General features: G+C 58.1%; 1 protein-coding gene across 1 annotated transcript in view; it reads left to right on the top strand.

Annotated features, from left to right (window-relative positions):
• DCHS1 (dachsous cadherin-related 1) overlaps positions 1-20,765 on the top strand; it is a 41,118-nt gene extending 20,353 nt beyond the window's left edge. The window contains exons 5-21 of the mRNA XM_021538775.3: positions 999-1,235; positions 1,534-2,553; positions 2,925-3,112; positions 7,567-7,663; positions 7,831-7,988; positions 9,545-10,379; positions 10,667-10,906; positions 11,323-11,448; positions 11,713-11,922; positions 12,430-13,293; positions 13,762-13,875; positions 14,761-14,972; positions 15,099-15,253; positions 16,340-16,470; positions 16,922-17,208; positions 17,790-17,928; positions 18,151-20,765. Coding sequence (XP_021394450.2) covers positions 999-1,235; positions 1,534-2,553; positions 2,925-3,112; positions 7,567-7,663; positions 7,831-7,988; positions 9,545-10,379; positions 10,667-10,906; positions 11,323-11,448; positions 11,713-11,922; positions 12,430-13,293; positions 13,762-13,875; positions 14,761-14,972; positions 15,099-15,253; positions 16,340-16,470; positions 16,922-17,208; positions 17,790-17,928; positions 18,151-20,765 — 7,628 coding nt within the window. The remainder of the gene's footprint in view (positions 1-998; positions 1,236-1,533; positions 2,554-2,924; positions 3,113-7,566; positions 7,664-7,830; positions 7,989-9,544; positions 10,380-10,666; positions 10,907-11,322; positions 11,449-11,712; positions 11,923-12,429; positions 13,294-13,761; positions 13,876-14,760; positions 14,973-15,098; positions 15,254-16,339; positions 16,471-16,921; positions 17,209-17,789; positions 17,929-18,150) is intronic.
• Positions 20,766-21,095: the final 330 nt, after the last annotated feature.

Below are 21,095 nucleotides of genomic sequence, written 5' to 3'. Positions count from 1 at the left end.
CCAGAGAAGGCAGCAGTTGGAGCACTGTGATGTGGGAGGTATCAAAACCAGCCTGAGTGTCACTGCCTGGCCACCTCAGCAGTGTGGTCTGTCTCCAGAGTACGTCTGTTCCTCTCCCTGCCACATCATTCCCTGCTAAACTTCCTTAGCCTCTGGTAACCCCTTTCCAGACTCAGTTCCTGAATTTTTGTGTCTGCTCCCTGTTCTGTTCTTCATTTGTCCTGTCTTCTTCTCCCCATTCTCCATCTTGGACTCACTGTGCCCTTCCTCTTGTTTGCTGATCACACAGCCGTATGATCAGCTGTATGATCAGGCTGTATCCTGCTTTCTTATCCCTGCCAATCCCCTCTTCTCCAGCTCAGTTAACTCTCTATAACTCTGTGACCCTTGATCCCACCCTTCTCATTGGCTGCATCTGCTCGAAACCAGAGCACTTTCTGCTGGGGAAGTGGGTGCATGAGTACGTGATGCCAGGGGTTCTCGGCAGGATGGAAAGGTGCATTGGGAAATCTGCACACTGGTTCTCAAGTTCCCAGCAGGTGACTGGGAAGGTGACAAGCCCTACCAGCCCTCCTAATGCAGGGCCACCTCCTTTGTAAGGCCTACCAGCTCTGGTCCTTCACTTCTATATCCCCTCTCAGATCCTCTCTGCCAGTCCAGGGCCTGCTTGCTGTGTTATGACATTCACCCTGTGCCCCATATTGGAAGCCCTCTCCCCACCTTTCACTGTCCCAAGAGCTGCCTTCTGGCTCATGTCCCACAGCCTGTACCACTGCTTAACTCAGAGCTGGGTGTAAGATAAAGTGTGGAGGATTTGGGGAGGCTTTCCTGGGAGATCTCCACTCATTCACTCCAGCTCCTCTGTTGTGGCTCCCACTGTGATGCACATTGTTTCCTACCCCTTCTGGTTTGTCTTTTCCATCTTATGGTTTGGCCTGTCCCCTGGTGCCAGGTGACGGGGTGCATCACAATGCCACATCAATGAAATTCTTCCTCAGGTGTCATTTCTCTGTCATGGTCTCTGAGTGGCAAAGCCAACACCCTGGTGCAGCTGGTGATCTCTGCTCAAGATGGGGGGGGCCTGCAGGCACAGCCGAATGCCCGGGTAAACATCAGCATCGTGGAAGGCACAGTCTCACCCCCTGTGTTTGAGCAAGCTCAGTACTTCTTCAGCGTGCCCGAGGACATGCCACAGGGCGCCAGCGTGGGGGCTGTCCAGGCCCAGAACCCGCCAGGTATGGCCTTGTCCCTTTTGCATGTTGCCACTTTCCCTGTCCACACACCATCATTGAGGTCCAGCATCCACCAGACTTCCTCATGGAGTGGCCCTGCTCTGAGAGCTCCACACACTCACACCTGAGCGTGCATCTAGCTCAGCACCTGTGCTCACACAAGTGTGTAAGCACACCTGGGTGTCTGTGCACGTGGGCATGACGCTGCTGCACCCCTCGGCCCACAGCTTCCTGATCCTGGGGCTGAGGCAGTAAGCTGGATGGCAACTCATTCCTTCTGTCTCTGTCCTCTTACCCACAGGTCATGCTGATGACATCTTCTATTCCATCTCCTCGGGGGACCCTCATGGCTATTTCTCCATCGACTCGGCCTCGGGGCAGCTGCGCACCAGCCTGCCTCTGGATCATGAGTCCCAGTCAGTTCTCATCCTGGATGTCCAGGCCCGGAGTGGCTCACCCCCTGCCTACAGCAACACGCGGGTGAAGATCTCCGTGTCAGATGTGAACGATAACATGCCGGCATTCCCAACTCCCTCTGACTCTATCCTGCTGCCAGAGGCCACAGAACCTGGGACTACAGTCTACACCCTGCAGGCTGAGGACCGTGACAGCGGTGCCAATGGACAGGTGACCTTTGAGCTGCTGTCGGGGGGTGAGGGCACCTTCATTGTGGAGCGTGCCTCGGGGGCAGTGCGGCTCCTTGGGGCCCTGCAGTACGAGGTCATCTCAGCCTACAGCCTGGCCATCGTGGCCCGGGACAGTGGCATTCCCCAGCTCAGCTCCACCTTCACGCTGCTGGTGCACGTGCAAGCCGAGGACGACAACGGACCCATCTTTGACACTCTCACCTACCGTGTGGAGGTGCAGGAGGGTGTTCCTGTCTCCACCCGCTTCCTTCAGGTGAGGGCCCTGGCGCACGACGTGGAATCCACAGCCCTCACCTACCACCTGCGTGCAGATGGGGATGCTGCCAGCTTCGGCATCGTGCCTGAGAGCGGCTGGCTGTACGTCAAGAGTGCCCTGGACCGGGAGACACGGGACCTGTACGTGCTGACGGTGCTGGCCTCGGTGGGAGGCACCGGGGCTGCGGCAGACGCACGGAAAACCGGCACCAGCACCGTGCGCATCAGCATCACTGACGAGAACGACAACAGCCCTCGGCTGAGCGAGGAGCGCTACTTCTTCACCGTGTCTGAGAACCAGGCTCCTGGCAGCACTGTGGGAAGGGTGATGGCAAGTGACCGGGACGCCGGGCAGAACAGCCGGCTCACCTACCGCCTGCTCCAGCACGACCCCAACTTTCTTATCCACACACAGACAGGTGAGAGACTCCTGGCCTCCTAGGTGGGGTGAGAAAGCCCAGGGCAGGGCAGCTGTGATGGTGGCCAGGCCAATGCAGCAGCAGAATATTCACCTTACTGCCCCCACAGTGCTGGGCTCCAGCAATACACCTGAACACAGCTGAGCACAGGCTCTGCTCTAATGCAGCTTGTGGGCTGAGCTGTGTCCCTACTTAGCAGTGTTCTCACTTCTTCTGCCTGCCCCATTCCAGGAAGTATTCAAGGCCATGTTGGATAGGGCTTGGAGCAACCTGGGATAGTGGAAGGTGTCCTTGTTCATGGCAGCAGGGTGGAACAAGTTGGGCTTCAAGGTCCCTTCCATCCCAAGCCCTTCTGGGATTCTCCCTCACAGGAGAGGTCAGCACCAAGCACAGCTTGGATCGGGAGCAGCAGTCCAACTTCCAGCTCCTGGTGATTGTGCAGGATGGGGGAGCACCACCTCGCAGTGCCACCGGAACCATCTATGTCACTGTGCTGGATGAGAATGACAACGCTCCTGCTTTCCTCCACGTGGGCAGTGGTCAGGAGCTAACTGTGCAGGTAGGGGTGCAGGCTGGAGCACCGATGAGGCCTGGTGGCTTCTGCATGTGGGGGCAGGTGGTACTGCTGGGGAAAAGGAAGTGGGTAGGGGGACCCAGGGGAATTTCAGGGTAGGAGATGAGCAGGCACGAGTTGGATCCATGCAGCAGCCAGGACAGTTTGATAAATTTGAGATGTGGCAGGTGGGGTATATCCTTGGGAAGAGCAGAAATCCTGGTGCACAGAGCAGGCAGGGACTCTGGAGGGCTCTGGCACAATCAGACCTGGCCAGTGGGCAGAAGCTCTTGGCTCACATGTGTCTGTAGGGAGGGACAGCAAAAGGAGCCCTGAACCTGACACAGGTTCAGAGAAGATCCAGGGTGAACAGTGGTAAGCAGGGAGACGCACAAGGCTATCACCCTCTAGGTCTGGGGATTTTGGGTACAGCCACTTGTCTTTCCAGGAGGTCAAGGAAATGTTGTCCAGCTGGGCTTGGCGTGCACAGGAGTTTTCTGTGAATCTACTGTGTCACCAGGCAAGCTTTTCCTGCACACTCTGGTGGCCGCAGTCACTGGGCACTGCATGTGCTGCACACCCAGCTGCATGGGTACTGCTCAGGAGAGTTAGGTGAGGACCTTCCTCCCAGCAAGGACTCGTGGGAGCCAGCTGAGGGGCACTGGCAGCAGCAGAGCAGGATGGGCAGCCAGGGCCCTGGCCTCACCTGCTTAGCACAGCCTGCAGCTGGACGGCCATGCTCTCTCTCCACGTCCATTGCTGCTCATCAGGCTGTGTGCCAGCCACCCTCTGTCTCACATCCTGCCTGAGCTGGGCACTCCAGACAGGACTGTGTTGGTAGCCATCTGGGTGACACAAGATCTGGGGACACTCTGCAGCTCCAGCCAGGCCTTCCCTGTTATTGCTGCTTCCCTTCCCATCCTAGGGTGCAGTCACTCCTTGCCCAGCTGTCTTCTCGCATGCTGCTCTGCTGGCAAAGCTGCTGGCAGGGTTTGGCCTGGGTGAGCACACGTCCCAGAGCCTAGAGGAGGCAAGGGGGCACAGTAAGTCTTGCCCTCTCTCTGAGCAAGGCTCTAGGAGCAGAGCAAGCCAGCAACTAGCCAGCCATAGCATGGCTGAGGGAACACTGGATAGGCTCTGCGATATGGTGTTTCTCACACTTGGCATCTGTTGGGAGCCCTTGTGGGGACACGTGTGACACACCACATGGCAGGATCTGCAGCTGATCCCAGTGCCTTGGGGCACAAAGTGCTGAAAGGGCCCTGCTAGAGCTTGGCAGGACTCTGTTCTCACAAAGAGACCATGAAAGCAGATGTGTCCTTCAGGGGACAGGACATGGCTGAGATGGGTTCAGAGTTCTGAGGGCAGGTAAATGCTGCAGCAGCTCTGAGAAAACGGGCACTTTGGTTTCAGCACTTTGATTCGCAGGTGCTGAAAACGGAGATAGGGAAGGGTGAAGTACCATAACAGCCCACCGTTAGCCATGTTTTGGACGTAGAAGAGACTTGGAGGAAGAAGTGAAAACTGGATGATAACACAAAGCTCCATGATTTCTTGCAGACCTGCTAGGGCAGCATTCATGTCAGTGTTCTTCAGGCAAAGCAGAGGAGGGTTCTGTGTCAGCACGTTGAGCACCAGCTGCGGCATGCTGAGATGAAGCACTTTGGAGATGTGCTGGCAGTACAGGGGGTGTGTGCAAAGGGTCTGCAGTGATGGATCCTCCCAGGGAATGATTGCTAGGAGAGGGGAGAGGGAGCAAAGGGAAGGAAGAGAACGCCTGTTTTCACAGAGGGTGTGCCCCTGGTGCTGGTGTTTTTTGGTATCCCCTCAAAGATGTAATGGTTGATGTCACTGTTCAATGTACAGCATTCAAGGTGAGGGCTCCCTGTCAAGAACTGTAGAAGGATCGTGTTCCAGTGTAGAGTTAGGGAAGATGATGGGACATGAAATCACTGCTGCTAAGCAAGTTGCTGTAAAGCAACGCAGAGTGGTATTAGGGGTGGGCTCTTAATTGGCTGCTTCAGTTTGGGGAGAAGCCTGGAGCTGTGTGAATGTGCCTCACCAGACTCAGGGCAGGCAAAAAAGCAAATCAGATGCTGAGTTTAATTGGAAAAGAAACAGAGAATGAAAGAAAATATCATCACCCACAACTCAGATTCTGCCCACACTTTCTGTCTGGTTCTGTTCCCTAAGTGAGCAGAAGTGATAGAAACTGTTTAGAAAAGGATGTTAATGGAATCTCTGGCAGATAATGGTTCCAAGCAGAAATAAAACATCCTTTGGCATGGACAAAGCTGCAGGAATATCACAAAGGTGTGCACAGAGTCATGGGGAAATGAGAAGTTGCTTTTTTCATAACACAAGGCTGGCAACTCCATAAGAACTGACCAGGCAGCAGGTTTAAAATAAACACAGGCAGCATTTCTTCATGCAGAATGTAATTAAATTGTGAAATCATTGTCCAGAGTTGCATGGGTTCAAAACTAGATGAATTCATGGAAAGAAAAAATCCATCAAAGGCTGATGAACACAAATATGATCTGTGGCTCAGGAAGTGTCTGAGCCACAGTGGGTTGGGAGCCAGGGAAATTCACAGGAGGATTGTTCCATATGTACCATGTTTCTCACATTTCTGTACATCCACTGCCAGCCCCTGCCGGAGCTGTGCTTGTGGCCAGAAGGGCTCTGTAAGCCTGGGACCAGGCTGGTGTTTGCGGCAGCCTTTGGGGAGGGTGGGCAGACCCAGATATGCCCACATGGCCACCGTCTTACCAGTGTGCATGGGCAAGCCCGCTGCCATCGCTGCTTGTTCCTGCCTGTGTGACTGGACTGGCATTTGTACATGTAGGTGTGCTCGTGTAACTCCTCTGACATGTCTGCTTTTCTCAAAGGGCTCTGATTCCTCAGAGAAGGGAGAGTGTCCCTGCCTGCTGAGCAGGAGCCACTCAAGTCGGGGTTGAGGGCAGTGAGGGTAGATGTTGTCCCAGCCTGTGGTGGGGAGAGGTTGGAAGGGGCCTCTGAAGCATGGCCCCACATTGAGGTGTCCACGCAGACCTTCCTTTCATCAAGGGCCAGGCTATATTTAGGTCTGTGCCTCCATCACTGCTGTGAAAGGCTGTTCCAGATTCCTTGATCTGGTACTAGAAAACATCTCTTCATTTCCAGCCTAAACTAATTTCTGACCATTTTATGCTCATTTGTTCTTGTGCCAATATTGTGTTTTTGCTTAAAAAGCTGTCCTCTCTCCCTGGAATTTCCCTCCCTCTCCCAGTGTTTACAGAGCACAGTCCCAGCACTGCCTAGCCTGACTGAACGAGTCCAGCTCCTCTGGTCTCCCCTCCCAGGGCTTCAGCACAGTGCCAGCAGCTTGGGCAATAGCTCTGGCCCTCACCTCCACCTGGAAACCTGCATCCTCTCCACCAGAGTCGTGCTTGGATTCCACTTGTCCCTTTCCTAAATGCATTAAGTGGCACAGATCACCCTGCACAGCTGGGTCTGGGAGGGTGGTCTCTGCCACAGGATGTGCTGATGGGATGGGAATGTGAGGTCTGTCCCCTTGAGGTAGGATTTTGTCATCTGCTGGGATGGAAGGAATAGCAGAGCCTGTGCCACGTGGGAGTCCTGTTCCACCAAAGATTGTGTGCTGGAGGGGGCAGGTCTGCAGCAGGGAGGGGATGTGATTCCAAAACCTGACAGATGCTGAGGGACAGTGATGGGGGTGCATCCCATTCCATAGCTATCCAGAAAAGGTGTGCAGTGCTGTAATGTGTGGTCTCAGTGGCAAAGGAGGTGGGTCTCCTCAGGACACAAGGTTACCTGAGCTCGTGTGACTGATGTCTCAATAGTCTTGTGCTGCACTGGCATAAATTGGGGGTCTAAAGTACCTACAGCCAGGCAGTGCTACCCAGGAACAAGGGAGAGAAGTGAAAAGCCCCAGGCTGAGGTACCTGAGCCCCAGAAGATCTGCCAGCTGCAGTTCCAGAGGTGAGAAACCTCCCTGTCTAAGTGTGGCAATTGAGAATATCTCTGGCTGTGGCCAGGGAGGCTGGCACTGGGCTGTCAGGGCTCACACATTGGCATTTCTAGCTGAAGGTGTCTGTTGGGGCAGGGAGAGCCAGGACTATTGTGGAGCCCTGCACTTACCTGCCTGCAGAGGCTCTGGGTGTAACAGGGGGAGGCAGTGCCCTCCTCCAGTGTGCCCCCACACTGCTGAGTGCGCTGTTAAATGGAACAGAAGGGGAGGAGGGCTGGTGAGGCAGAACCTCCCTTGGCCAATTGCTGTGGGCTCCTGCGTGTTCCCAGCCTCAGGCGCAGCTTGTGGGTCCTGTAGGGAGTCTGTGTTGTGGGTAAGGTGTAGGGCTGGTGCACAATGGTGCAGACCTCATTCTGTGCTGAGGGGGCTGTGGGGTGATCTCAGAGGTTCCCTGTGCCACTCAACTACTCCCCGGGCCATGCTGTAGGTGCTGGAAGAGAAGCCATCAGGACTACTTGTCGCCTCCCTGCAGGCCAAGGACCCTGACGAGGGGGAGAATGGGACCATCATCTACTCCCTGATAGGTAGGAGCTCCAGAACTGGCAAATCCGTGCTGCTCTGTCTGGCAGCCATCACCCAGGCAGATGGGTGCCCACTGCTCGGGATCCCCACAGCAAACTCCCCTCCTTGGCACCCTCCCCTGCCCTCCCAGTGCCATGCTTCCCCCAGCCACATTCCCCTCTCTCTGCAGGAGCCTGGGCAGAGCGTTTCACTCTGCATGTGGCTACCGGAGAGCTGCGGACGGCCGCGGTTCTGCGGCGCACGGACCGGGCCGAGTACATCTTCACGGTGACAGCCAGCGACCGCGGCACGGCGCCTCGCAGCACGTCAGCCATCGTCCGTGTCCAGGTACCTGAGCTCCTCTCCCTGCCCGCCAGCTCCTCTTGTCCCTGTGCCATCTGCTCAACACCTGCCTCTTGGAAGACACATCCAGCTACTTGGCAGCCTTTCTCTGCACCTCTTCATCCTCTACTGCCTTCATCCGTGGGTGCTCCTGCTCAGCTCTTGATCCAGCCCTAGAATCCACAGGGAGAACCTGGACGGGAAGGGATGACCCTGCACCTGTTCTCATGTCCAAAGAACTGCCAATTGCAGTTCTGCTTTCTCCAGGTTTTAGACGGCTGACCCTGTCCTAGATACCCTGGGGCAGGAAAGATGTCAGAGGTTCCCTGCACAGAGATTTCCACTCTTCTCAGCATCTGCTGAAAACAGTGTTCTGAGCTGCAGGGTGTTTATTCTGACCTGCAGGGTACCCCTCATATCTGTGTCACTTTGGTACTCCCTGCCTGGTACTGCCCAAACAGCTACATCCTTTCTTTACTGTTAGTAATGAGCTTCCTTTTACAGCAGAGGCTCCGGTTCCCCCATCAAGGCACTCCCATGAATATTGTTTCACATCTTCTCGTCCATGTCCTTGCAGTTGCCAAGGCCATTTGCCTGTCCTTGCTGTGCCACCTGCACCAGCCCTGCTCATTGTTCCCTTGAGCCAGCTGGTTTCTCAGTCCTTTGTCACGCAGCCATCCCCACTCTGCGCCTGTCACTCGCTAGTGTGGGAGCTCCAGAGCTGAGTTCTAGCCCAGGTGGGTGTGATATACCACGTTCCCTTGAAGAATGGAGCCTGGTGTTAGCCTGCCACAACTGCCTTCAGCCACCAGAAACATGTTTTATACCATTGCCTTTTTACACTTCGTCTGTAACTGTTCTTGTCATCAGAGCTGTTCTGCAGCCTTCAGAGCACTGAGGGTAGGCTGGCCGTCCCCATCATGCTGGTTTGCATCCCTGTAATAGATATTTCCTTGACAGTCACTGGGTTTGATCCTCTCTGGGCTGACTGGTTTGTTGTTACTCCTGTTTTCCTCAGCTCCTTGACAGGAATGTGCTTCTTTAGTGGGTTTTCCCTTCAGGTCATACTGTGGTGGCCTTTACAGCATCCTCTCTCCCATCTGCAAGTGCACCTCATGCCCAAATTAACTCTAATATCTTTAATAAAACTAGTGATAGTATTTACTTACCTTGGGGTCATACTGAGTTCTCTTTCTGTGCATCCCATCTGGATGAGTGTGACCTCTCTTCTTATTCACTCTTGCTTATGTTTGCAGAATTGTTTCTCCTGCTATCTGTCGGCTTTACAGTATTGGACCCAGTCGCAGAGCCCAAGAGTGGCTGAGGGAAGGCACCTGTGAAGGTCACCTTCTCCAGGCTCCTGCTCAGATGGGGTTGTCTGGGTGACTTCTGGCTGTCTCCAGGGCTGGAGACTCTACCACCTATGGGCAACTTGTGCCAGAACACAGGCACCCTCACAGTGAAAAGTGTATTCTGAGGAGCAGAGGGACCCTCCTGCATTCCAGCATGTGCCCTGGCCATAGGCCCCTGTGCATGCCACTCACTCCTTCCTCTCCTCACAGGTGTTGCCATCCTCCCGTGTGCTGCCACGGCCTGATGCCACCGTGTTGACCCTGCATCCTCTCGAGGGGGTCAAGCCGGGGTCTGTGATTGGTTCAGTGGCGCCCCTGGACGCCCCTGCACAAGGACAACTGATCTACACGGTGGTAGGAGGTGGTGGGGATGGCACCTTTGTGGTTGACAGTATGACAGGGGAGATTTATGCCGCCCGTGAGCTGGACTATGAAGCTGGGGCACGGCACGTGCTCCAGGTGAGTGCTGAGGACACACAGCATGGCTATCCCTCCAGCAGGTTGGTGCTGGTCCAGATCCATGTACAGGACTGCAATGACCAGGCACCCACCTTCCCTGAAGATCCCATTACCATTGTGGTGCCTGAGAATGCCCAGGCCGGCTCCTCCATCTTCACCTTTCAGGCGTTGGATGGGGATGGAGTGGGCCCCAACAGCCAGGTGCGCTATGCTCTGCTGCACCTGGAGCCACCCGGAGCCCCCTTCCAGCTCGACGGCCGCTCGGGGCAGCTGAGCCTGCGCCAGGGCCTCGACCGAGAGGCTGCTGCCTCCTTCCTGCTGGTGGTGGAGGCCACAGACCAGGCCCGCAACGTCAGCCAGCGCCGCTCGGCTGCTGTCACAGCCCGCGTGTTTGTCACCGATGAGAACGACAACGTGCCCGTCTTCCTCTCCCCGGCCACGGTCAGCGTCATGGAGGACCAGCCCACAGGCTTTGTGGCACTGCACGTGGTGGCCCAGGACCGTGATCTGGGAGAGAACGGACGTGTGAGCTACTCCTTGCGAGCAGGCAACGCTGATGGCCGCTTCCACCTCAACCCCAGCACGGGTGAGGGCTGGGAGGGTGCAGAGGTGGTGGCAGGGATCCTGGGAACACAGAGGCTGAGGAGGGTGCAGGGGTACACGAGGATGTTGTGTGGTGCGTGGGAGGAGGTGTGGGTTGGGGAGCCCGCAGGAGGGAGACTGGGGGTACAGGGAGTCCCAAGCACACCATCTGGTTGGCACTGTGCTGCTGTCTCCTGAAACCTATCTGTCCTGCAGCCCAGTGCCTGCAGCCATACAGCAGTCCCAAGGCATAAAGCCTGGTGCCAGCTTGACCTTCTCCTGTGTCCACAGGTGCACTCTCCATTGTGCGGGCCCTGAACCGGGAGGAGGTGGCACAGCACAACCTGACGGTGGTGGCCACAGACCATGGCTTCCCGCGCCTCTCGGCCACACAGCTGCTGTCTGTGCTGGTGCTGGATGTCAATGACGAGGCTCCTGTGTTTGAGAAACCTGAGTATGAAGCCCACGTCATGGAGAACCTGCCGGCCGGCAGCCCAGTGCTGCAGGTGCTGGCCACGGACCGGGATCTGGGTGAGGATGCAAGCGAGGGTGAGCTGCCCAGTTCAGTCACGGCCTGTCTGGAAATGTAGCCCCAGGTCTGGGCATACCCTGCTCCCTTCTGCCAGTCTGGAGAGCCCGGCTGACCAGAGGGAAGGATCAGCACCTGGCCTGGAGGCAGGAGATGGGCTGAACCCTGGGAGAGGATGGGAATGGAACTAGAACTGTGGTTCCCTCTGGTCCCCTGGCCCATGACCTTTGTTCTGTGGGTTCTTGGCCCGTCTGGCCTCCCAGCAGCTGGCTTAGGCTGTCACACACCTCTTCCACCAGGGAGCAAGCTCACCCTCTCACGCAACCTGTGAGCCCCGGGTGAGAGCCGGGAGATGCAGGACTGGGAGCCAAACTGGGGCTGCTGCTGGGCTGCCTTCAGACCACCTTTGCGTCCACAGGTGCCAATGGGCAAGTGTCCTATGGGGGTCTCTCCGGGGGGCCGTTCTCCATCCACCCACAGACAGGGCTCATTGTCACCACACGTGCCCTGGACCGGGAAGAGCAGGAGCAGCACGTGCTGACAGGTAAACAAGGGGTGACAGTAGGCAGGGGGTCAGTGGGGTACACAGGGACTCTCACTGCTGGGGTGGGGAGTGTTGCAGAGAGAGCAGGCCATGGGGAGGGAGGAGGGATGTGGGGCACAGCAGGGCTGTGGGGTGGTTTGGGGCTGCAGAAATGCTGATGCTCACATGCCTGGCTGCCCCTGTGGGTGCCTGGGTGTTGGCACAGAAGCACTGTGGCTGTAGCTCCCAGTCAAGGCAGTCTCTGGTGCTCTCACTGTCCTGCAGTCTATGCACGGGATGCCGGCCTGCCGCCCAGCCTCACCAAGGCCACAGTGTGGGTCACAGTGGGGGATGAGAATGACCATGCACCCCACCTGGAGAGTGAGTCCTTTTCCTTGGAGGTTCCTGAGAACCAGAGTCGTGTGGCACTCTACACCCTGCGGGCCACTGATCCTGATGGTGGGGAGAATGGACGCCTGGAATACCGGGTGGCAGGTGAGATGGGAGCATGGGACTGGGCAAAGATTCTCCCTGGGCTTCCCTGGATCTGGGGACATCAACTGCATCAGTCTCATTCCATGTCAGCTCTCTCCTGCTCCAAACTGCACAACATTGCTGTCACCTCTCAGCTCTCTGCCCCCAGTGAAGAGCACCCTAAGATCTGGACAGGGTGCACTGCTCATTCCCCAGGCTTGTGTCTAGTTCCCCAGGCTTAGACCAGTTCCACACTTCTCCTGGCTGCTCTGACCTGTTAATTCACAGGTTGCCAAGTGAGATTTTTGCTGTATCCTGTCATAGGCTGCCTGGCAACTCCCCATGGCAGCAGCACTAGCCTGTGAGTGGTTAGATTCAATTTTTCATATGAAGCTAGCCCAAGGAGTTCACTCTACCCACTCTGGGGCTCACTCTACCCACCCTGCCACGTCCCATGGTGGGGGGCTTCATGCTCTCTGGGGCCTTTCTCATTCCAGTGATAGGCATGCTCCCTCTCTTCTCTTTTAGGTGGAGACCCTGGGCAGGATTTCAGCCTAGACCCTGTCTCTGGTGTCCTCTCCACTGCACATGCCCTTGACCGAGAGCAAATTGCTTCCTACAGCCTCATTGTAGTGGTGCAGGACCACGGCTCCCCCCCACGCAGTGCCACCATGTCAGTGACTGTGCAGGTGTTGGACCTCAATGACAATGCACCCAGTTTTGCTCAGGCCAGCTACACGGTGGAGGTGCCAGAGGACTTGCCAGTTGGTGCCCTGGTGCTGCAGCTGGTGGCTGAAGACCCAGATGAGGGCACCAATGGGCAGGTCTCCTACTACCTGGGCAACGAGTCGCTGGGCATGTTCCAGGTGGAGCCACAGAGCGGGTGCATCCGGAGTGCCCAGGCACTGGACCGGGAGCACCAGCCCACCTACAGCTTCCTGGCCAAGGCGGTGGACTCGGCACCGTGGGAGCCCAAGAGTGCGGCTGTGCGTGTCACTGTCGTGGTGCGAGATGTCAACGACCATGTTCCGGCCTTCCTGCAGAGCCCACTCACCGTCAACCTGTCCCGCGACACGCCGCTCATGGATGTGGTGGCCACCATGAAGGCCGAGGACAGGGACGCGGGTGCCAATGCCTCCATCCTGTACCGCTTTGCCACCCCCAGCTCCGCCTTCACGATCAACTCCTACACGGGGGAAATCCGTCTGCTGCAGCGCCTTGGCTCCCTCAGCCAGCGCCAGCGGACACTCTTCGTGCTGGCCATGGACCTGGGGCAGCCGGCGCTCTCCTCCACAGGGGTGGTGGTGATCCATGTGCAGGAGGAGCCCTACCAGGGGCTGCGCTTTCCTCGCAGCACCAGTGATGTGGCCCTGGCCGAAAATGCTGCCCCAGGTACCCACTGGCAGTGAACAGAAAGTGCTGTGATGGAATGGGATAGGGCACAAGGGGAGGTGGGAACAGCGCTGTGGAGAACCCAGAGCAGAAAGCACTGTGGGGTCTGGGGAAGTCTTGTTACGCTTTGGGCGGACCCAAGGAGCTGCAGGGTCTGAGTGATGCCCAGGCTGGTCAGGGTGGTGTCCCTGTAGGCTGGCCTGAGTGTTCAGATCACTGTACGCAGCCACAGTTGTCCAAGTGTTCCCAGAAGGTCCTCAGGTCACAGTCAGACCACTGAGGATCCATGGATAGGCACCATGACAGCAGGCTCCCAGCCCAACGTTGACCTTAGATCTGTCCCCTGTCACAGTGTCATCAGGAAGAGCAGGGCTCCTGTGGTGCAGCACACGCTGCCCTGTGTCACCCTAACCCTTTGCCATGTGCTCCGAGGCTCCACTGTCTCTTCATACCCTTTTGCTCTCCCAGGTACTGAAGTGGCAAGTGTCCAGGCCATGCACACAGGGGGCTCCTCGGGGCACATCACCTACAGCATCGTCAGTGGCAACGAGAGGAACACTTTCCTGATCCAGCCCAGCTCAGGTACAGCTCCAGGAACACCTGGGGAGCTCTGCTCATGCCTGCTCAGGTGCTCAGGGCCCCCAGGGCACAGGAGCACTGTCCACACTCTACCTGTTAGGTGAGAGGTACTGGAATGTGGACTGTCACTGGCCAGAGGCTGTTAGCACTGCTCCCAGTGCAATTGTGGTCCCCCATAATTAGACCTTTTCCCAAAACCTCAGAGAGCAGGGTTAAATGGGATTTTGGGAAGACATTCTTCCCTGTGAGGGTGGTGAGGCTCTGGCACAGGTTACCCAGAGAAGGTGTGGCTGCTTCATCCCTGGAAGTGTCCAAGGCCAGGTTGGACAGGGCTTGGAGCAACCTGGGATAATGGAAGGTGTCCCTACGTGTCCATAGGTACATTGTAAATTAGTTCACTACATCCTGCTGGCTGCCCTCCTCCTCCTCAGGTGGGACACCAGCACCTTGTTGCTCCAGCAGCCTAGCTGCCCACGGTTCAGGCTGGTGGCAGCGGGTGTCTGTCCTCAGAACACTTTGTAAGGCCCTGACTGGACTCAACGCTGCAGTGAGGTGTCTCTGGCTTGGAGCTGGATGAGCTTATGTCATGGTGGGAACAGCTCATTCTGCTCCACACCTTTGGGGGGGCTCCAGATGGGAGGACTGTCACATGCTGTAATGTCAGCAGGAACCGCCTGTCCCCAGCAAGGTGTGGGTGACATCACTCAGGACAGCTCTTGAGAATGATGAGAAGCTGGCAGTGTGAGGAGGGCTTGGAAGAGCTCAGTGTGTCTGTCTGTCCACCTGAGAAGGGATGGATGGATGGATGGATGGATGGATGGATGGATGGATGGATGGATGGATGGTGCTGGTATGTCACTCCCCCCTTCCCTCTGTTCTCTCTCCCAGGTTTCATCTCAGTGCAGGACTCCAGTAGCCTGGACTTCGAGGCCAGCCCCCAGCTGCGCCTGGTGATCCAGGCAGAGACTGCAGCTTCCTTTGGCTTTATGGCCATAAACCTCAACCTCCAGGATGTGAACGACAACCTGCCCCGCTTCCAGCTGCAGAACTATGTGGCATTCATCTGGGAGTCACAGAGCTATGATTCACCTGTCATCCAGGTATGGCGGGGCACAAACAGGGACTGACTGGAGTTATGGGATGGGGACTGCATAGGCCTGGGGTTTGCACCAGCACACAAGTCCTGCCTCAGGGGCTGCACAGCTGAATCTCATGTGGCTTTGCAGGTGCTGGCAGATGACCTGGACCAGGGAGTGAATGGGCAGGTGACTTATGCCATTAACCAGTCCCTGCCAATGCCGGGCTTGTACCACATTGACCCTCAGACTGGCACCATTACCACTGCTGCCATCCTGGACAGAGAGATCTGGTCCCAGACCCGGTGAGTGCAGCCAGGCTAGGGGATGCCAGGACAGGGACAGAGCTGTGGAGCACAGCCCCGGGGCATGGGGAACACTGTTCTTAGTGCCCCCAAAGGTGTCCCAGCCTGGCTGTGAAATGGCTCTATCAAGCCGCACAGCTGAGGGTCAGTGGGAGTGAAGGACACAGGAGCCAGATGGCCAAGATGAGCCCACGCACAGCTCAGTCGGTTCTCTACAGAGCTGAGGAGATTGTGAGAGGGCCCTAGGTTCATCCATTCCCCTTCCTGCCTCCTTAATCTGCACTGCATCTGCTCTATTTCTTCCACCTCCAAGCACAGGACCCTTGCACTAGCTCCCCCAGATGTCCTCTTGCATCCAAGGGTCCTCTGGGCCCCTCGCCATATGTGCACACTCTGGACATTTCCATCCACATGTATGTGAAATTCTGGCAAACACCCCGCCATGAATCTGAGGCTTCTCCTGCCCTTTCCCACACACTTTGCTCAGATGAGGACCCCTAGTTCATGTTCTCCCCTTCCACATGTGCCTCCATGACTGTGGGCTCCTCTGCCCTCTTCCCCCGAGGGGGTGTCTGAAGTATCCCTTCCATATACACACCCCTTGCCATTCCAGAGAGGCTCCAAGTGTTCCCCAGCAGCCAGAGAGCCCCAGACACCTGCCTGCACCCTGCAAGGTACTCTGCCTGCACCCACACACCTTCCAGATTTCAACACATGCCTTAGGTGTGCAAAAACCTACTGCCGTGCCCCACCATGCCCTCCGTGTACCACACCCCCTGCCCCACATATGCTCTCCAAATCACGGAACCATTGAGGCTGGAAAAGACATCTGAGATTACTGAGTCCAGCCTGTGACTGGTCGCCGTCTTGTCAGCTAGACAGAGCATCCAGTCTTTTCCTAAACACCTCCAGAGAATGCACTGCACAGATCCATCACCCCAGAGTCTGAGTTGCTGCGCATTTCCCCACCACATGCACACCTGCACTTATGTCCCAGGTGTGGAGTGCATGTCCCAGGTACTTTACACGGGTGAGGTGCTCCCTCACATGTGTGGACACACATCTGACCCTCATGCCTGCCCACAGCTTGGTGGTGACAGCGATGGACCGAGGAACACCACCGCTCATGGGCTCGGCCACACTGACCGTGGTGGTGATGGACATCAATGACAATAGCCCTACCATCCCGGTCCCCTGGGAGATCCGTGTCCCTGAGAGTGAGTGCCACAGCACTGAGGGCCAGAGCTGGGGTATGATGGGCACCATGGGGTGGGGAGGAGCCCCCAGGGAGGCCAGGCCAGTCCTTGTCAGGAGCTGGGTCACACTGACCCACTGAAGCCCCCCAAGCTCTCCAACATGACCCTTGTGCTGCTGCTGTGTCTTGAGGGAGCAACCTGAATTACCAACTCAGCCCTGGCTCCTGCCCCATGTCCAGGACTCTGGCTGCAGACACCTGCCCTGCCTGCTCACAGTCCAGCCAGTATTCCCTGTGCCCATGCCATACCTCCACGACCCCAAGACCTTTGTCTTCCCCCCAGCATCTCCCTCTCCCATGGCATCTTCCCCTCTTCCTGGTGCTCAAGCTCTGGATTGAACTGATTTATCACCAGGTGAGACAGGTATGCTGGGCAGGTATGGTCATCTCACTCACTTGTCTGCTCCCCACAGACACATTGCTGGGCACCCAGATAGCCCAGCTGACTGGGAATGATGTGGACTCAGGCCCTGCACTCTCCTACACGCTGCTGCTGGAAGGGGACATGGCAGACACCTTTGGGGTGCTGCGCTACGGTGGCCACATTGCCCTGACGGGGCCACTGGACCATGAACAGCGCAGCCGCTACACCCTCACCCTGCGCGCCTCTGACACTCGCCACGAGACTGAGGCCAACCTCACCGTCCTTGTGGAGGATGTGAATGACAACGTGCCCACCTTCACCCAGGTTTTCTATCAGGTACATGCACCAGGTGTGCCAGCCAGCAGGGACCATCCCACACAAGCCCTCTGCAGCTCCTGCCTGGCCCACCTGCCCTTACAAAGCAGACGATGGGTCTGAGCCCCTTCTGGTCTCACTTTCTGACCCACATCTACATCCTGGAATCCCTCATGCTGTCACTGTGGCATAGAAGGAGTTGAAACCAGGAAAGTGACCCTGGGACGAGCCCCTGCAAGGGGCACAGCTGGATGCAAAGGGTCTAGCAGAAATAGATGAGCACAGTGGAGAGGCCAGAGGGGGTGGGAAATGGGCAACGGCCCAGACAAGTGTTTGTGGCGAGACCTGGGTAGGTCCCTGTTGGAGGCTGGCTTGGGCAGTGTGTGCTGCAGCACTGGAGCCCAGGCAAGGGGCTAGGGAGCCCCAGGAATGCTTGGAGGGTCTAGGAGCACAAAGCCCTTGCATGTGGTTTCCCTGGTCAGTGAGACGCTGGAAACCCTTGGCTTTGGCTGCCTGGCCAGCCCCAGACCCCTGGCCCAGGGATGCTGGGGGCTCTGAGCAGGGGGGAACCAGGTGGTGACTGGGGTTTCCTCTTCTTCCAGGTGCTGCTGCCAGAGCACACACCTGCTGGCACTGTCATCCTCACTGTGAGTGCTACTGACCCCGACTCAGGGAGCAATGGGGATATCACCTTCCGCCTGGCTGTGCCCAGCCCTGATGTTGCCATCGACCCCAGCAATGGTGCGTGGGCTTGGTGCTCTGTGTGCCTCTCTCATGGGTCAATTTAAGGTTGCCTGTGGAGGGGAGTGCCCCCCTCCTGCCTCTGTTCAAACCCTCACGAGGTCACTTTCATGTGTGGCTGGTGAAGCAGACACAGCAGGGTGACCATCAAATGCTCCTCCAGCCAATACCCTTCCCAGCTCCCGCTGGCTCCCATGCTGACCCTGGCTTTGTGCTCCACAGGGACCCTCTTCACTACCCGGCAGGTGGAGTTCAATGCCAGCCAGCCCACCCTGGACCTGGTGGTGGAGGCCCGCGACCATGGCTCTCCCAGCCTCTCATCCTGGGCCACAGTGCAGCTCCAGGTTCTGGATGTTAACGACCACAGCCCCCGCTTCCAGGAGCCGTGCTACAACGCCAGCGTTCCTGAGGACCTGCGTCCAGGCACCACTGTGCTAATGCTGGAGGCGGGTGATGCCGACCTCTCCCGGGAGAATGCTGGCTTTGATTACACCATTGTCAGCGGGAATGGTGGCAACGCCTTCCAGGTGGAGAGCCGGGTGGCCCGGGCCGGGGGACAGCTCCGTACACAGGGAGCCCTGGTGCTTGTGGAGTCCTTGGACTTCGAGGCCATCCCAGTGTACAACTTGACGGTGGCAGCCTCGGACCGGGGCCTGCCGCAGCGCAGTGCCACAGTGCCCGTGCTGATCACCGTGCAGGACATCAATGACAACCCGCCTGTGTTCAGCCGGGCCGAGTACCGTGCGGTGGTGAGCGAGGCCGCGCTGCCTGGCACCGAGCTGCTGCGCGTGGCAGCCCATGATGCCGACTCGGGGCCGCGCGGCTGCGTTCACTACACCATCAGCTCAGGTGACCAGCACGGGCTGTTCCAGCTCCATGAGAGCACTGGGGCCCTGAGCCTGGTGCGGCCCCTGGATCGGGAAGCCCAGGTGCTGCACACACTGGTGGTGCGGGCCACGGACACACCAGGCGGGCATTTTGCGCTGGTCCCCGTGGCCATTGAGGTGAAGGACATCAATGACAATAAGCCGTACTTCCCGGTGGAGATGCTGAGTGCCAGCATCCGGGAGAACTTGCCCCCCGGCACGCTGGTCACCACGCTGCGTGCTGTTGATGCCGACACCGGCGCCTTTGGGGAGCTGCGGTACGTGGTGCTGGAGCAGGCAGTGGGGGACCCCAGCACAGGGGACGGCCGGGACGCCTTTGCTGTCAATGGGAGCTCTGGGGAGCTGCGTTCCCGCCTCACCTTTGACTATGAGCGAGCCAAAGCCTTCCAGCTCCTGGTTCGGGCCACTGACGCTGGCAATGCCTCGGCCACTGTGACTGTGCGGGTGCTGGTGACAGGGGAAGATGAGTACGATCCTATCTTCCTGAGCCCCTCCTTCAACTTCGAGGTGCCTGAGGGCGCGCGCAAAGGGCAGAGCATTGGGCGGGTGCTGGCCACGGATGAGGATGAGGGGGTTGACGGTGTTGTGCTGTACACCCTGGCAAAGCCCTCACCATACTTTGCCATCAACCAGACCACGGGCTCCATCTACCTGCGTGTGGACAGCCAGCCCCAAGCCGGGGCTGGGCGCGCCAAGAGGGAGCCACGGGAGATGAGCCTGGAGGTGCAGGCACGCAGCCCGCTGCCTGCTTCCCGTGTGGCCTCTGTGCAGGTCACCATTGACGTCACGCACACCTCCTTTGGCCTGGCAACTGATCTCAACCTCCTTCTGGTGGCCGTGGCCGCCTCGCTGGGTGTTGTGGTGGTGCTGGCCGCTGTGGCCATCGTGCTGGCCCTGGTGCGCTCCCGGCAGCGCCGGGGCCACAAGAAGGCAGAGGGAGAGGGGGCACTGGCCTGTGCACAGAGTGGGTCCTTGCAGAAGCTGGGCCATGAGGAGCCAGCACTGCCCGGGGCTGAGCACATCTACCACCAGGCACTGCCAGGCTATGGGACTGAGCCGGCGGGGCCGTACACGCGGGGTGGCTCCCTGGACCCCTCGCATTCCAGTGGCCGTGGCTCTGCTGAAGCCGCCGAGGATGATGAGATACGGATGATCAATGAGTACCCACGTGTGGCCAGCATCACAGCCTCCATGCAGGAGCACATTGCTGCCCGCGGCCCTGACTCTGGCATCCAGCAGGATGCTGACCAGCTCTCTGACATCTCCTGTGAGCCAGCTGCATTGGAGAGCGCCCAGTGGTTCAAGAGCAAAAAGGGCTCTGGGCTGCTGCTGCCAGGGCCACCCCTGCAGCTGTACCGTGAGGACGGGGGGGGCAGCGCCTTCCTGGGCGTCCGCTGTGGCCTCAGCGTCTCCTCACAGCCCCAGGACTACACCTTCCCAGAGGATGGCAAGCCCTCCGTGGAGGGCTCACTCACCGCCATTGTGGCCAGCGACGAGGAGCTCCGTGGCAGCTACAACTGGGATTACCTGCTGAACTGGTGTCCCCAGTTCCAGCCTCTGGCCAGTGTCTTCACGGAGATTGCCCGCCTCAAGGATGAGAGCTCCCTGCGCAAGCCCTTCCCAGCCAAGCCCAAGGCAGAACCCAAGCCCCGCATTGACCCCCCGCCCCTCATCACCTCAGTGGCCCATCCAGGTGCCAAGTCTGTGCCCCCCAAGCCACCACCAGGCAGGACCTTCCCACACCCATCCTCCCTGCGCCGCTCTCCTATTAGCCACGAGGGTTCCATTTCGTCCTCCGCCATGTCGCCCAGCTTCTCCCCATCACTGTCCCCGCTGGCCGCCCGCTCCCCTGTGGTCTCGCCCTTCGGCATCTCACAGGGGCCATCCACCTCCACCATCAGTGCTGAGCACTCGCTGGAGCCTCCTGAGGAGGCTGAGCTCAGGATTTAGAGCTGGGCCCCTGGACTCCTCTGCCCCAGCCCACAGCCATGGGGCCAGAGCGAGGCTCAGCCCAGGGCTGCTAATATGGGTGCTCATCCCACTCCCAGCCTGGCCTGGCCTGGGCCCCTGGGACTGCAGATGCCCTTGGGGACTGGGGCCCCTGTCCCTCCCACAGCTTGGCAGACCCTGTGCCCTGTGCTGGCTGGTGCCCTATGGACTGCTGACCCCAGTGCTGGCACCCCGGGGTGACGGTCCATGTGCTGCTCGTGGTGGCCCAGATTGATGCTGGGCAGGATGGTGCTTCATGGTACTTGGTGCTCCAGGAGCGACAGGGAGCTG

This window comes from Lonchura striata, chromosome 2, assembly GCF_046129695.1.
Source record: "Lonchura striata isolate bLonStr1 chromosome 2, bLonStr1.mat, whole genome shotgun sequence".
NCBI classification, from domain to species: domain Eukaryota; kingdom Metazoa; phylum Chordata; class Aves; order Passeriformes; family Estrildidae; genus Lonchura; species Lonchura striata.
The sequence above is the reverse complement of the archived record's forward strand: the minus strand, read 5'-3'. Positions and strand labels throughout refer to the sequence as shown.